Raw genomic sequence first — 16,401 nt, 5'->3', positions numbered from 1 at the left:
GGCCGCACTTTAGCGACTGCAGCTAACGAGCTCGGTTTTTCTCATTTAATAAAGGTGTATTTTTGATAAGTATACTTTTTTCTATATTTCCATTATAAATAATCCTACTCCGTTGTAAAAAGGATGATTTAGTACGTTTTTCCATAATCTAGTACCTTTTCACGGGAAAATTTAGTACGAAAATGTTTTGCCCGTTGGCAACCCTGATTGCAAACAAACACTCCACAAGTATCGTGTAAAGTTGGAAGTGGTTGATCAACACTGACACATTTTCTCAGACTAATTTCGTACCTTTTGTGTTGTACCTTGCTAATTACGATGAATATTGTGTTGTCAAGAGGCAAAACATGTTGAAAACACCGAAGGTGCAAAACTTCGATTCACATTTTGTTTGATCGAGTTTGTGAAGTATGAGTTTACTAGATGTACGTATGTTCGAGTCTCTTTCTGTTTCTTTCTCTTTTTGTTGCAGGATTTGTATTCCTTTTCGATCGCTTTGAAATTCAAGCACATACCTTAATATCACATGAACTGTTAAGAAGAAACTTTGGTTAGGGAACTGACTTAACGTTCCAGTTTCATTTCATTTTACCTTGCCTTGGTAGAAAAGAAGTCCTCAGATTTACGGATTCAAAGGCGAAAACTGGGGTCTTAATGTTTGGTTCTTATTAAAATTAATTAGTTTAAACCAAACGTTTTTAAATATCCATTATGTAATCACAGTTTATAAAAGTTTATGTGAGTATGTTATAGCGAATTCTAGAGGGATAAAGCTGATGTCCCACACAATGAAGACATAGGAAAGGATCATTGAGGCGAGGTTATGTTTAGAAACCATTTTCGAAGAACAGTTTGGATTTATGCCAGGAAGAGGAACAACCGATGTCATGTTTGTACTAAGACAGCTGATGGAGAGAGAGAGGTACAAGCTAATCTACATAACTTATGGCCTTCATTGATCTGGAGAAGGGATGATGACCTAGATATTAGGCCCCTTTAAACAACAAGCATCATCATCGATCTGGGAAAGACATATGACAAGAGTTCCCAGGCAAGAGTTATCGAGGAGTATGAGAGCTTGCCAGAAAAGTACATGGGAGTGGTGAAAGAGATGTACTAAGGTGTGATGATGCAAGTCAAGAGCAGTGTAGATACAACAAAGGAATTTCCATTGAGAGTAGGGCTACATCAGGGATCTGCTCTCAGCTCATATCTCTTTGATCCAGTTATGGATGTGCTAGTTAAAGCTGTAAAGAAGGTGGCATCATGGAGCATGATATCTGCCGACGACGTACTATGCAAACCGACCCGAGATAAATTATAAGAAAAGCTTGAAAAGTGGAAGAAAGAGGAATGAGGATCAACAGGGTGAAAACAAAATATATGTGTACAAAGGAAGCACGAAATCTATATATTTACCTGCAAGAAGAGCTACCATTGGTCAGGAATTTTAAATAACTGGGAGCATACGTACAAAGTGATGGAGGACTGGAGGCTGAAATACAGCACAGGATAAATAATAGATGGATGAACTGGAAGAAATTGAGTGGAGTAGGGTTACGTGAATGATGTTGATCCATGAAATATCACTGTAATATTTGTCACAAATGGAAGATAGTAATTGCTCTTTACTCAAAAAAAGTCTCAAATCCCAGGTTGATTAAGAAATAGTAAGAAATATTTTATTTTAGAGAATACATACTTTACTGCCTTACAACAACTATTTCTGCTACGTCGCAGCGCTTCCGTAAGTGTTTTGTTTGTCCAACACTCATCTGTTATGTCTTTACTCACTGAAGTTCTTTGGTGTCGTTTTATTGATTTTTCTCATTTGATGTAATTTGATGGGCTGTCACCTCGCTGATTTATTGGTCCAGGGATCATGCTATTTTCAACAAAATACCCGCACTCCCATTCGCTAGAAAGAGAGCTCGTTGGTACCAGCCCTGGACCTCAAGCTAAAAAACAAACGACGGTGCGAGCAGCGGAATGCAAGACATGTGGCAAAAGTTAACAAAAATCGCAGACATAGCACTTCCATTCATCCGTGCCAGCCCTCGACCTCAAGAGAGAAACAAAAGACTGCGCGAGCAGCGGTTGCAACACCATGGACGCCTATTTACAGCCAGTAAATGCGTATACATATTTCTTGCTAGTAACGACGGTATTTCTTAATCAACCTGGGATTTGAGACTTTATTTGAGTAAATCGATGATTACCTTTCGTTTGTGACAAATATTACAGTGATATTTCGTGGATCAACATCGTTCACGTAACCGTGGAGTAGGCCTACTGTGTGATAAGGTCAGTTGCAGAATGAAAAGAAAGCTCTACAAATCTGTGGTGAGACCTGTGATGCTGTATAGTGCAGAAACTTGACCGATCACAAAAGCCCATGAGAGAAAGATGGAAGTGGCAGAAATAAGAATGTTTAGATGGATGAGTGGAGCCACAAGAAGGGATGGAATAAGGAATTATTACATCACAGGATCAGTGAAAATAGGACCCATAGGAAAGAATGTTCAAGAAAGTAGGCTTAGATGGTATGGGCATGTAGAGAGAAGAGGGGAGAACTATGTGGGGTAAAGAGTTGGAAATGCAAAGATAATAAAGCATGTGGCCCTGGCGAGGTTTTCAATGAGCATAGGCCTATATAAGCACTAGCCCCAGCATTAGTGGAAGTATTAACAGACCTTTTCAACGAATGTCTGAAAACAGGATGCATTCCGGAAAATTATCTACTGTGAAAATTCTCTATGAAGGTAAAGGAGATGTTGGGAACCCCAACAATTATAGAGGGATCACCCTAGAATGTTCACTTTTTAAAATACTGACAGGACTTTAAACTACCAGACTAATCTTTAGTTGATGATTTTCTTCCAAAAGAACAGTTTGGCTTCAGATGGGGTAGGTCCACTCTTCAGGCTATCCAATGTCTTCAGGAAGATATAGAGGGAGCCGTGTCAAGGCCCAAGAGAAAACTGCATGCCATCTTCATTGATTTCACAAAAGCATTCAATGCTATCAATAGAAATATAATCATAGAGAAACTGGAAACATTGGTCTGTGATCAGAATTTTCTTTGCAGGATCATTAGGGATATTCAAGACGAAAATTTTATTGAAATCAATGACAGTCTTTCTCACTCAAAACCTATAAGACAGAATATTGGAGTCCTGCAGAGCGATCCTTTGAGTCCCCTTTTATTCATCATAGCCACAGCAGATGTTATTCAGTCCATGTACTTGGAAAATCCAGGTAAGCTGCAAATGTACATCTACGCGGATGATATGATGTTAACATCAATGTCACAGGAAACACTTCAAACATCCTTCAGTCAACTGACAGACTGGGCGGAAAGAAATAAAATTCCTCCTAAACGAGGAAAGACTGTGTCAATGTCCTTTAGAAAAGGTGGAAAGCAAGCAGTCTTTCTATACAAGTCATGTCAGGTACCTACTGTGATGAAGTTTAAATACCTAGGTGTAACATTCCAAAGCCAGGGCAATGTATTCACCCTACACGTGAAAGACAAGGTAAATGCAGCAATACAATCAATGAATGATATAAAGAAGCTCAGCAAATTATCCCTCGAAACAGTTCTTGAGCTGTTCAATGCGAAGGTATCACCAGTCGGTTACATACGCTCTAGAAAACATTTGGACATATCTCACAAAGAAAGATATCGAAAGTGTAAAATCAACATTTCTCAAAAAGACCCTTTGCTTGTCAAAATGTACACCATCCCGTCTTGTATACGTGCTAGCCAGGGAATTTTACTACACAGAGGAACTATGGTTTAAACTGCTACTTCCCCCCTACTTCCAGCTACATTAATACTCTACAAGATTTACTGGCAAAGAGAGCGGAAATGTGGGACGACCTCTTTACCACTGATGCAATGTTCTCGCAAGACTGGAAACAAGCAAATTACCTGCTGTGGCACACTGTGACTAGGTTCACAGTGCATGGTTTTCACCGTAAGTTATGCAGAAGATCAACGTTTCATCACCCTGACTCAGACTATGCATGTTCTCATTGCGGGGAGTCATGTGGTAGATACCATGCCATTTCCTGTAAACAGAGACATGAATCACTGACAAAGTTTTATTTAAGAGAATTGTAAGACTTCATATTTATATGGTCATTGGCTGCAATTAAACTTTCATTCATTCAAAAGAGTTGGAAATTTGGAAATTGATGGGTCAAGGAAGAGAGGAAGACCAAAAATGAGATGGAAAGACAAGGTAGAAGGGGATGTAAGAGAATAAGGTTGGATGAGGGGAAAAAGCATTGAATAGACATTTATGGAAGGGAAGAATCCACCAATGCAATGCTGACCCTAAGTGACATGTGAAAAGGCTGAGATGAAGAATAGGCCTATAGCGAATTCTGGGCATTAAGGTATTTCCTTATGGCAGATACCAGTTAAAATTGGTTTGTCAGAATTAAAATATGCTATTTCTGAGGAGTAAGAGATGCTTTATACTATGTCATGGTAGTAGAGAGTGATGCAATTACTTATGGCTTTTATGAATAACTGATGGTATCTCTCTTATATATGGTGCTCCTGTGGGATGAAATTCTGGCATCATGGCATCTTTGAAATCAGTAGAGGTAGTTAAGTTAATGGGATGTAAAACCAGTAACATTTTCATATTTGTGGTGCTGTATATCATATGTTCAGCCTTTTTTTTTTTTTCTTGGCATATTTTGTTAAGATTTTTATTCTACTAAAATTGTTGCTTTCCTAGTTGAATTTAATCACTTCTACTTACTGATTTTCTTAGAAAGTTCTAGTTATTCATTGGATGAATCTTTGCAGCCTGGTTTGTTTGCAAATAAGATCAAACTTGACATTATTATTTCTGTTATTAGCAAATCATCTGACTAAATCATCGCTGAGAAAGTTGGCTATGTCATACAGCTTGCGTATCTATGAGCTTACATTTAAGAGATTGTGTGTATGAACCTCACTGTTGGCAACACTGAAGATGGATTTCTGCAGTTTCTCATTTTCACGAGAGTTAAATTCCAGAGCTGTACCTTATTTAATCGGTTTTTGTGGTTCCTCTGTAACTGTATAACCTTTGGTGGTGCATTTTGAAAATCTAACTGAGTTGATGACCTGACAAATAGTGCACGTGCACTGATCGTACGTTAAGATTGGATAGTTGCTTCACAGACAAAATTGAGAATTTTTGTTGTGCGTATTTCGTACTTTTTAGTTTATGCTACACTTAGAAGTACACAAGTGTCCAAAAGTTAGGCATAATCACTAAACGAGGCCATACCGCCTGATAGGAATGTCAGACGGATTGCTGAACCATACCTTCCAACTTTCCCGATTTAGGCGGGAGACTCCCGATTTTTGACAGTTTTTCCTGACTCACGATTATTTCCCAATTTTAACGTATTTTTTGCTGAACTTAACATTTGTTTTCAAATCCCGCCATTTCAACTTTGTACGCCATTAGCCAGAAGTCCTTCGCTCATTGCCCGCTTTCAAATGAAATATCGATGTTTATTGAAACCTGTATATCACAACGCATGTATCAATTGTCAATTTCTCACTCTCGCGTGCTATGTTCGTTTTCGTTCACATCAGTGTAGTCGATTCTAGAGACTAGTCGCTAGATTTGGAGTTTAAAAAAGTAATTTAGTGACAGAATTTCAAAGATAGCGACTAATGACTTTTCTAGAGTTTTTAGGAGCCATTTGGTGACAATTTTGGTGAATTTTAATTTATTAGCCTACTTGATAGAAATAGCATTGTGCTTCGCATAATTGCACGGGCGCATCATGCAATATATTAATCTATGCATTTGCAAAGTAATGGCATCTAAGTGCATGACTGATTCACATGTGTGGAGCATGAATTCATACTATTTTTGGAAGGCTTATCAGAGACCAATCATCTCACTCGCATACTTCCTGTGAGGTATTAGAGATGTCACTACAGGAATAATAGAGCTAGAAACCTGACAGCTTTTATGGGCAACATTAATTACATCTTCAATAACTTCACTTTCATTTTTCCGGAATGCTCTCTTGAAACAACCAAAATACAAATCAGGGTGAAATTTCGTGTGACCCACTGGCAAAAATGAAATTTTTCAACTGCTGTTTTTCCTGTCATAACCCTCCACATGAGGTATCTCATTAAGATGTTTCTATTTGCCAACACAATTAACATAATTAAATTGAAATAACAAATAACGTAGTTCAACCTATTCAGTACAAGCAAATAAGAAATGTAGTGTTACATTCTTATTTAATTAGAAGCGGAAGCGGTACCAATTTCGACCCCAATCAGAGTCATCATCAGCTGAATAAATTAAGAGTTTTGTTGTGTTCTGATTCAAGAGTGAATTGAATGTTAGAGTGAATGTTCTTAAGAAGAAGAAGAAGTGTAGAGGCTGCGTTGGTTGGGCCAGATATGTTGACGACACATTAGTAATCTTAAATGAAGAATCAGCCAACGCAGCCTCTACACTTCTTCTTCTTCTTCTTTTTCTTCTTCTTAACAACATTGACTCTAACATAAATTCACCCTTGAATCAGAACACAACAAAACTCTTAATTTTGTAGACTTAACTATAACTAGACATCCTTCTTCAACTTACAAAATTTTCAGAAAACCAACCCAAACACAACCACAATACGGCAAGATTCTTCACACCCTCAAGCACATAAACGTGCTACTTATAACAGCCTAATTTTTTGTGCCTTCAACACCCCCATGTCTAAAAGATTTAAATAACGAATTGAACACCATCCGTATTATCGCTAAATTTAATGGCTTCAACAACTCTTTCATAAACCGTATCATCAACAAATTCAAACACCATCCTAAAACTACGTTATCAAAGGACAGAACCAAACCCACTGCATTTTCCACTTTTACTTGCACTCAAAATGCTTATAAAATAAGTAATGTTCTTAAAAGAAACAACATGACAATTTCTTTTAGAACCAATAACAGAAATCTTGATATATTACACAACTCTAAATCACTAAATCGAATGCTTTTCCTAAATCTGGAGTATACAGATTCAAATGTAACACCTGCAGCTCCTCGTACATCGGACAAACTGGCCGTAACTTTAACATCAGATACTTCAAACATATCAACGCCATTAAATACAACAGATTCTCTGCTATAGGACAACACATACAAGACTCCAAGCATAATTTCACCAATATTGAAAAAGACATAAAAATACTTAAATCATTCACAAAGGCCCCCTTCTAAATACTACTGAAAATTGTTTTATTCACCTTGACCAGTACTTCAACCCTAATTTCAATTTAAACGACATTTCTGAAAAACCCAATATTCTATTTGACTTCCTAATTCTTCTTCTCAAAAATACTAAATTTCTAAACCCGAATTCAATTTTCCATGCCTTACACAGTTCCTACCTACGTTTTCTACCTCCAATAACCCACCCTAAAATACCCCTCCTTTATTTCCCTATCCTATCCTTTCCCATCCTCTTTCAACTTCCAATCCTTTTAATCTTCTCTTATCTACTAATCCTCCTCCTTTATTAACTTATCTTTTCTTTTCACCTCTCCTCTTGGGAAAAAATAAAACCACTTTCAGACTTGAACTGTATACTAATATAATATAGTGCCACCTGCATTTTGGGTCTTAGCAACATTCAAATTTAAACTCATGCCTTGCGCTGGCTTTTACTACCTCAATTACGCCCTGAATTCTTATCTTCAAGAAGTAGCGCGCTGTGTATATGCATTTTTCATTTGTTTCCAATATTGTGCTTTTTACCATTTTTCTCTTCACAATTGTTTTTTACGTCAACTGTTCTAAAGAATCTACAAGATCCTAGTTACATACTTCAATTATATTAAACTATATTATATTGTATTATATACATTTTCGCAATCAAAACAATTACATCCTGGATCATTAAGCTATTCAACGAGTTTCGTCGGCATTTGAAAGCACAGTGCCGGACATTGAGTATGTTGCGCTGATCTTCAGGAGCTAGCATTTTGCTTCAATCAAGCGACTCGTCTTCAACTTCTACACAATTTTGGGACTTCATATTTATTAAATTGTGTTGTGACTTCGCGCCTGATAGTATATGCAGGCTGGCTCACTTAACTGTTCACCTCTTCTCGTAAACATTTTGAGACACAGGACTGAACTTTGCTTGTGTTGTGCTACTCTTCAGAAGATTGACCTTACTTCATATAAGTGACTGACCTTCTACTTCTTCTAGATTTTACCATTTAAAATTGCTAATCCCCATTATCTTATATTGCTTCTTCAACTGTTTTTGTGAGAGGCTCATCCTTTAATTTCTTGTTTTCCTATGCATTGTTTTTGTACTTTTTATTCGGCTGATGATGACCCCAGATTGGGGTCGAAACAGGTACTGCTTCCGCTTATAATTAAATAAGAATGTAACACTACATTTCTTATTTACTTGTATTGAATAGGTTGAACTACATTATTTCTTATTTCAGTTTAAATGTGATACAGTTCAATACGGAACATAATGAAATTTTTATCTTTAAAAACATAGTTATCAGCATGGAATTCTAAATGCTCCAGTCTGGCTCCATGGCTAAGTGGTTAGCATGCTGGCCTTTGGTTAGAGGGTTTCCGGGTTCGATTCCTGGCAGGGTCGGGAATTTTATCCATAATTGGTTAATTTCGCTGGCACGGGGACTGTGTGTATGTGTCATCTTAATCATCATTTCATCCTCATCATGACACACAGGTCGCCTACGGGCGTCAAATCAAAAGACCTGAACCTGATGAGCCGAACTTGTCCTCGGACACTCCCAGCACTAAAAGCCATATGACATTTCATTTTCTAAATGCTCCTTACCTACTCAAAAATTTTCCAAGAGGTGATATACAAGAGATAAGACAGCATTTACTCCTTTACCCGCAATACAAGCTTCTGGAATAATGTACAAAACAAATTTGTTAAGTGGTTCACTCGCTACACCAAAGAAACCTGTAGCCTGTAAGAAAGAAAAGGGGTCCAACTTGTTGCGGATCATATGGGAAGTGCCCCTGTTGGGCAAAATCAAAACTATAGTGCACTGTGCCTTCGTATGTGTTACAGCTATATGACCCAAGAGACAATGGAGTTTCCAGTTGTCTAATCCCTTGTCTACAATTGTCTGTGGTTTTTTTATAAGCAGTCCGCTCTGCTTGGACGTGATTAAGATGTTGTATAGCCTTCTCCATCAGATTTCCTTTTTCTTCCTCAATCATTATTGACAGTTTCCCTATAACAGTTTAATTGGTTCTACAAGTCGTACAAAGATCAGTCAGATGGGATACCAGGATGAGTGATGCAGGAATTCTATCTAATGAATTATACAACTATCAGAGTATAATATATGAACGTACTTCTTAGACATGCTGGTTGGGAGAAGCATGAGACCACTTCTTCATTTTGTAGGGATCTGGCCTGGCATGACAAGTGCATTTTATTCACTGATATTATTCATAAAGTTGTCTGCATGTTTACGATCATCAAAAGGAATAGATTTTATCTGAGAAATCTTTAATACGTTTTGGTGAATTTTTAGGCTGCACCCCTTCTTTCTTGAGTTGTTCCTTTAATTTCTTTAGCCTGTTAGAGCCACAAGCGAATACAAATTGAAAGAATGACTGACACACCTCCTGCCCTCTGAGGTGATAAATTGTGTAAGTTTTTTTCCTGTCATAATTTTTTCTCTTAGTAGCTGTTGTCATTGGCTGGTTTTGTACTAATGCATTCATTGCACACTTCTCCAGAGTATGAAATACACTGAAAGACTGCATCGGTATCGGAAATGTTTGGAGCAGACAGGCTGTTTATGAAACCTGTAACCTTTATTAAAAGTGCCCATCTATGGTTTATTTATCATAAGATATCTGAGTCGTCATATCTTATGTTTGCGCGGCTATGAGCGCGAGCGAGTAAGTGTGTGGAGCCTTGCTTATGATGCGAAAGGTGGTTCCTTTTCTTAATATTAAATAAGCCTCATGTTTTAGCAGTGATTATTGTCACAGGGCTTTTAAATTCACGCAGTGAGTAGATGACGGTCTAAGCAATACATAGGTATCAAAAATGAAAAGGCGACAACATTTTATTCCCTTGAGTGTTTTTTTTACCATTATTTTATGAACTGTTGACCGAGAAGTGGACACTTTCCTTACGCACACACACACATGCATAATATAAGTTTAAAACATGCACAGTAAATCGGAAATTTGAAGTGTATGCACTTTTAAACGTAATGATTTGTCCAATTTTACCTTTAAACGTACTTCCTTGTCGATTTTGGAGGTCTGCATATCTGCAAACAAAAATTGCATTTGCATACCAATCCGATGTCTAATGATCACAGCCACAGAACTTCCAGTTTTACATGGAATTGATACCATTGATACCTTCAATGTGTGAATTTTTTGTTACAACCTCACCCCCCCCCCACACACACACACAAATAATTGGAATTCAAACCAAAGTCACCTTGGGTCAGAAGCAAGCAACAGTGCCACTTCAATCAATCAATCAATCAATACTGATCTGCATTTAGGGCAGTCGCCCACGTGGCAGATTCCCTATCTGTTGCTTTCCTAGCCTTTTCCTAAATGATTTCAAAGAAATTGGAAATTTATTGGAACATATCCCTTGGTAAGTTATTCCAATCCCTAACTCCCCTTCCTATAAATGAATATTTGCCCCAGTTTGTCCTCTTGAATTCCAACTTTATCTTCATATTGTGATCTTTCCTACTTTTATAAACGCCATTCAAACTTATTCGTCTACTAATGTCATTCCACGCCATCTCTCCGCTGACAGCTCGGAACATACCACTTATAATACCAATATAAATGGTCCGTTATTGGACCATTTATATTGGTATTATAAATTTGCTCATTCAGGACGAATATTTCAGATTCCCTATGGGAATCAACATCTATATCAACATACCACTTAGTCGAGCAGCTCTTCTTCTTTCTCTCAATTCTTCCCAACCCAAAGATTGCAATATTTTTGTAACGCTACTCTTTTGTCGGAAATCACCCAGAAGAAATCGAGCTGCTTTTCTTTGGATTTTTTCCAGTTCTTGAATCAGGTAATCCTGGTGAGGGTCCCATACACTGGAACCATACTCTAGTTGGGGTCTTACCAGAGACTTATATGCACTCTCCTTTACATCCTTACTACAACCTCTAAACACCCTCATAACCATGTGCAGAGATCTGTACCCTTTATTTACAATCCCATTTATGTGATTACCCCAATGAAAATCTTTCCTTATATTAACACCTAGATACTTACAATGATCCCCAAAAGGAACCTTCACCCGATCAACGCAGTAATTAAAACTGAGAGGACTTTTCCTATTTGTGAAACTCACCACCTGACTTTCAACCCCGTTTATCAACATACCATTGCCTGCTGTCCATCTCACAACATTTTCGATGTCACGTTGCAGTTGCTCACAATCTGGTAACTTATTTATCACTCTATAGAGAATAACATCATCCGCAAAAAGCCTTACCTCCGATTCCACTCCTTTACTCATATCATTTATATATATAAGAAAACATAAAGGTCCGATAATACTGCCTTGAGGAATTCCCCTCTTAATTATTACGGTCAGATAAAGCTTCACCTACTCTAATTCTCTGAGATCTATTTTCTAGAAATATAGCAACCCATTCAGTCACTCTTTTGTCTAGTCCAATTGCACTCATTTTTGCCTGTAGTCTCCCATGATCCACCCTATCAAATGCTTTAGATAGGTCAATCGCGATACAGTCCATTTGACCTCCAGAATCCAAGATATCTACTATATCTTGCTGGAATCCTACAAGTTGAGCTTCAGTGGAATAACCTTTCCTAAAACCGAATTGCCTTCTATCGAACCAGTTATTAATTTCACAAACATGTCTAATATAATCAGAAAGAATGCCTTCCCAAAGCTTACATACAATGCATGTCAAACTTACTGGCCTGTAATTTTCAGCTTTATGTCTATCACCCTTTCCTTTATACACAGGGGCTACTATAGCAACTCTCCATTCATCTGGTATAGCTCCTCCGACCAAACAATAATCAAATAAGTACTTCAGATATGGTACTATATCCCAACCCATTGTCTTTAGTATATCCCCAGAAATCTGATCAATTCCAGCCGCTTTTCTAGTTTTCAACTTTTGTATCTTATTGTAAATGTCATTGTTATCATATGTAAATTTTATTACTTCTTTGGCCTTAGTCTCCTCCTCTATCTGGACATTATCCTTGTAACCAACAATCTTTACATACTGCTGACTGAATACTTCTGCCTTTTGAAGATCTTCACATACACACTCCCCTTGTTCATTAATTATTCCTGGAATGTCCTTCTTGGAACCTGTTTCTGCCTTAAAATACCTATACATACCCTTCCATTTTTCACTAAAATTTGTATGACTGCCAATTATGCTTGCCATCATGTTATCCTTAGCTGCCTTCTTTGCTAGATTCAATTTTCTAGTCCTTCAATTTCTCCTTACTTCCACAGCCATTTCTAACTCTGTTTCTTTCCAGTCTGCATCTCCTTCTTAGTCTCTTTATTTCTCTATTATAATAAGGTGGGTCTTTACCATTCCTTACCACCCTTAAAGGTACAAACCAGTTTTTGCATTCCTCAACAATTTCTTTAAACCCATCCCAGAGTCTGTTTACATTTTTATTTACCGTTTTCCACCGATCATAGTTACTTTTTAGAAACTGCCTCATGCCTGCTTTATCAGCCATATGGTACTGCCTAACAGTCCTACTTTTAAGACCTTCCTTTCTATCACATTTATTTTTAACTACCACAAAAACAGCTTCATGATCACTAATACCATCTATTACTTCAGTTTTCGTATAGAGCTCATCTGGTTTTATCAGCACCACATCCAGGATATTTTTCCCTCTGGTTGGTTCCATCACTTTCTGAATCAGCTGTCCTTCCCATATTAACTTATTTGCCATTTGTTGGTCATGCTTCCTATCGTTCGCATTTCCTTCCCAATTGACATCTGGCAAATTCAGATCTCCCACTAAAATCACATTTCTTTCCATGTCGTTTCCCACATAGCTGACTATCCTATCAAATAATTCCGAATCCGCGTCAGTGCTACCCTTTCCCGATCTGTACACTCCAAATATATCAAGTTGCCTATTAGAAATGAGCCTTACACCTAGAATTTCATGCGTCTCATCTTTAACTTTTTCGTAGCTTACAAATTCTTCTTTCATCGTGCCTCTAATCATTGTTTCAGTGTAGGAGGATCAATATATATCTTGTAGCATTAATTTTGTTGGATGTTTTCTGAAATTTAAAGGTCATAGAGAAAACAAATGAACAAAAAAGTTTGCATGATTTCAGTGCCGTTATTGTTCAAAAGAATATGAGAATTTTATATGAAGTGACTGAAAGGTAAATTATTTAATTTGCATCATAATCAAATATAATTTTATTTGTTTCAGCCCATAACTCATCCATTACCTCTTGATCCATTGCCTGAAAATAAGCTTGAAGATAGACGGCTATGGATTGGAAACTTGGATCCCAGGATCACTGAGTAAGCTTCTAAATGAAAACTTTTAAAAATATATTTTTAGTACAATGTCTGAACTGAGTCTTTGACAAAGGAAGTTCTTATAATTTGTAGGAATGCATGCTGCTGTTTATGGTTATAGACTTAAAGGCACTATGTAAATATCATTGTCTTAACAAACTTGAATTTTTATCAAGTATAATAAGAAAGGTAGAAAAAGTGGGAAATTTTACAGAGAAAGTGGGTATAGAAATGGAGTTGAACGAAATTAAATGGAAGGGGAGAAAGGAAAGAAGGGAGTGAGGAATGGATATAGAGTACCGTATTTACTCGCGCGTTAGACCACCTCCTCCTCCCCCCCCCCCCCCATCTTTTACAGCCAAAAAAATAGGGGGATCCAATATGCGATAACTTCAAATTTTGTGCAGTGAAACGCACGACATCTACACTGTAAAGAGCTATAAATTGTACGTGTAAATATTCTACACTGTTCTTTAACAAACTTATGAATGTATTCTGAGTTTTACCATCTATTTTTGTTGGAAGGCAGTATTTCTAAATTTCAAAAGACAATAAATGGTGAACATATGGGTTTTAGGCCTACATGTCTGTGTCTGTTAGGTCATCAGCCCAGAGGCTGGTTGGATCCTCAGATAGCACCACCAAAGGTTATGCGATTATAAGGAAACCCCAAAAACCAATGGCAGCACCAAAATGAGGCTACTAGGCAAGATGAGGAGTGAGATAGTTTGCCATTGCTTTCCTCACTAGGTCAGAAAGTACTATTGCAGCACGACTGACCCTATGAGCAGCACCTTTCATAACACTCAAATGCACTAGTCATGCTCTGAATGCCATTACTCAGCACTACCCATACCCCAGCAACTTCCATATTGTCACAGCCATGGATGTTGACTGGGACTTCGGTGGAAGCTACACTTTACTCTGGCCTGTGCCAAGAGATGGATGCAAAAGTACTGTATCCATCAAGAAATGACAGCAGGCAGGGGCCTACATATAAAGTAAATATAGTAATTTGTTTCATTTCATTAACTCCTCTGATGAGGTTTACGTCAGGCCATAAAAACTCGCTATGAAGATTCATCTCACTTCATACTCGACCCCAAAGAGAAAAGGGATAAGGGTATCTTATTATCGTATTATGCAATATTAATCAAGAGAACTTAATGGCCATTCATTTGTCTCTGTCATTTGACCAGTAGGCTTACCACACAGTCCTATGATCTATCAGCTTCATATCCATATTGATAATTTGAGCACACAAGTATGAAGGATGAGTTGTCCACCTAATCAGCACTGTATTTTACAAAGTGTCTAGAATATTTACATTAAAAGACAGTACCAGTTTCGACCTGTAAATAGGTCATCATCATTTGTTGATGAACTTTGCTTAATAGCGATTGTGCTCCGATAGAGCGTATTAGACTCCACTTCCAGTTTCCAGTGTTGTCGATCTGTTATTTACTGTAACCACGTGCTATCAGCTTTGTTTTGTATTGTGCTCAGTTCTTTTTACGGTCTTGGTGTGTCTTTGTGCTAGGTTGTTCATTTATATTTCTTAGTGTAGAGTTTATAAATTTATTGTTTAGTATTTTTAATAGTATAGCACATTATATTGAGGTGAAAAGTGTGTAACAAGGTACAATAGTGATCTAGATTATATAGCAGCTTAGTTTAATATTTCGTTCGGTAGTTATATAATAGGTTAATTTTAGGCCCATATGTGAAGTTCATATTCTGTCGTGTTGACGCCTACATCTAAGGATCAAAGTTCTTCAGACGCACTACTATACTAAGGAGCCAGGCCCGGGAAATTGTTTTCAATGTTAGGGAGTATTTCGAGAAGGAGAAAGATAAAAATCATTGTTAATCCGTATTGAAGATACTGAATGTAGGATGGTAAATGGTTTATTTTGTCACCTATTCAATACATCTAAATTTTTACATTTAGGAATTTATTATTAATTCCACTTGAGACATGTTTCGCCCTTCATTGAGGGCATCATCAGTCAAATCACCTCCTCAAGGCAAAAATCAGGTACCTGATTAGTATTTAACATGCACACATTAATATTCATTACAATGGGAAAATTAAGTACGAGAAACACTTGTACAATGGTGATAGTTGACAATATAAGTTTATAGACTAACTAGTCGGCACCAATGCATAAAATTCCTGGGTACTTTTAGCAGAGCTAGCAGTGGTGCTCCGAAGAATAATTGACACACTCATAGGAAATTATAACGTTTTTACAAATTATTTACATTATAACAGTCAGGGGAGAGCCTTACACCTAGAATTTCATGCGTCTCATCTTTAACTTTTTCGTAGCTTACAAATTCTTCTTTCATCATGCCCCTAATCATTGTTTCAGTGTAGGAGGATCAATATATATCTTGTAGCATTAATTTTGTTGGATGTTTTCTGAAATTTAAAGGTCATAAAGAAAACAAATTATTTACATTATAACAGTCAGGGGAAAGCCTTACACCTAGAATTTCATGCGTCTCATCTTTAACTTTTTCATAGCTTACAAATTCTTCTTTCATCATGCCCCTAATCATTGTTTCAGTGTAGGAGGATCAATATAAATCTTGTAGCATTAATTTTGTTGGATGTTTTCTGAAATTTAAAGGTCATAGAGAAAACAAATGAACAAAAAAGTTCGCATGATTTCAGTGCCGTTATTGTTCAATGTGTCAATGTTTGTAACAAAAATTACTGTCATAGTTGGTAACTATACAGTAAACTTACATTATCCAATTGAACAGTTGAGAATTTACAGTTTACATACATA

The 16,401-nt window shown here is 37.1% G+C and overlaps 1 protein-coding gene across 1 annotated transcript in view; it reads left to right on the top strand.

Moving 5' to 3' along the window:
- The first annotated feature begins 217 nt into the window (after nt 1-217).
- The window catches only part of LOC136871824 (probable RNA-binding protein 18), a 34,999-nt gene continuing 18,815 nt past the window's right edge, over nt 218-16,401 (top strand). Inside the window, exons 1-2 of the mRNA XM_067145442.2 lie at nt 218-425; nt 13,512-13,609. Of these exons, the coding sequence (XP_067001543.1) occupies nt 411-425; nt 13,512-13,609 (113 nt within the window). The 5' untranslated portion in view covers nt 218-410. The remainder of the gene's footprint in view (nt 426-13,511; nt 13,610-16,401) is intronic.

This window comes from Anabrus simplex, chromosome 4, assembly GCF_040414725.1.
Source record: "Anabrus simplex isolate iqAnaSimp1 chromosome 4, ASM4041472v1, whole genome shotgun sequence".
NCBI classification, from domain to species: domain Eukaryota; kingdom Metazoa; phylum Arthropoda; class Insecta; order Orthoptera; family Tettigoniidae; genus Anabrus; species Anabrus simplex.
The sequence above is the reverse complement of the archived record's forward strand: the minus strand, read 5'-3'. Positions and strand labels throughout refer to the sequence as shown.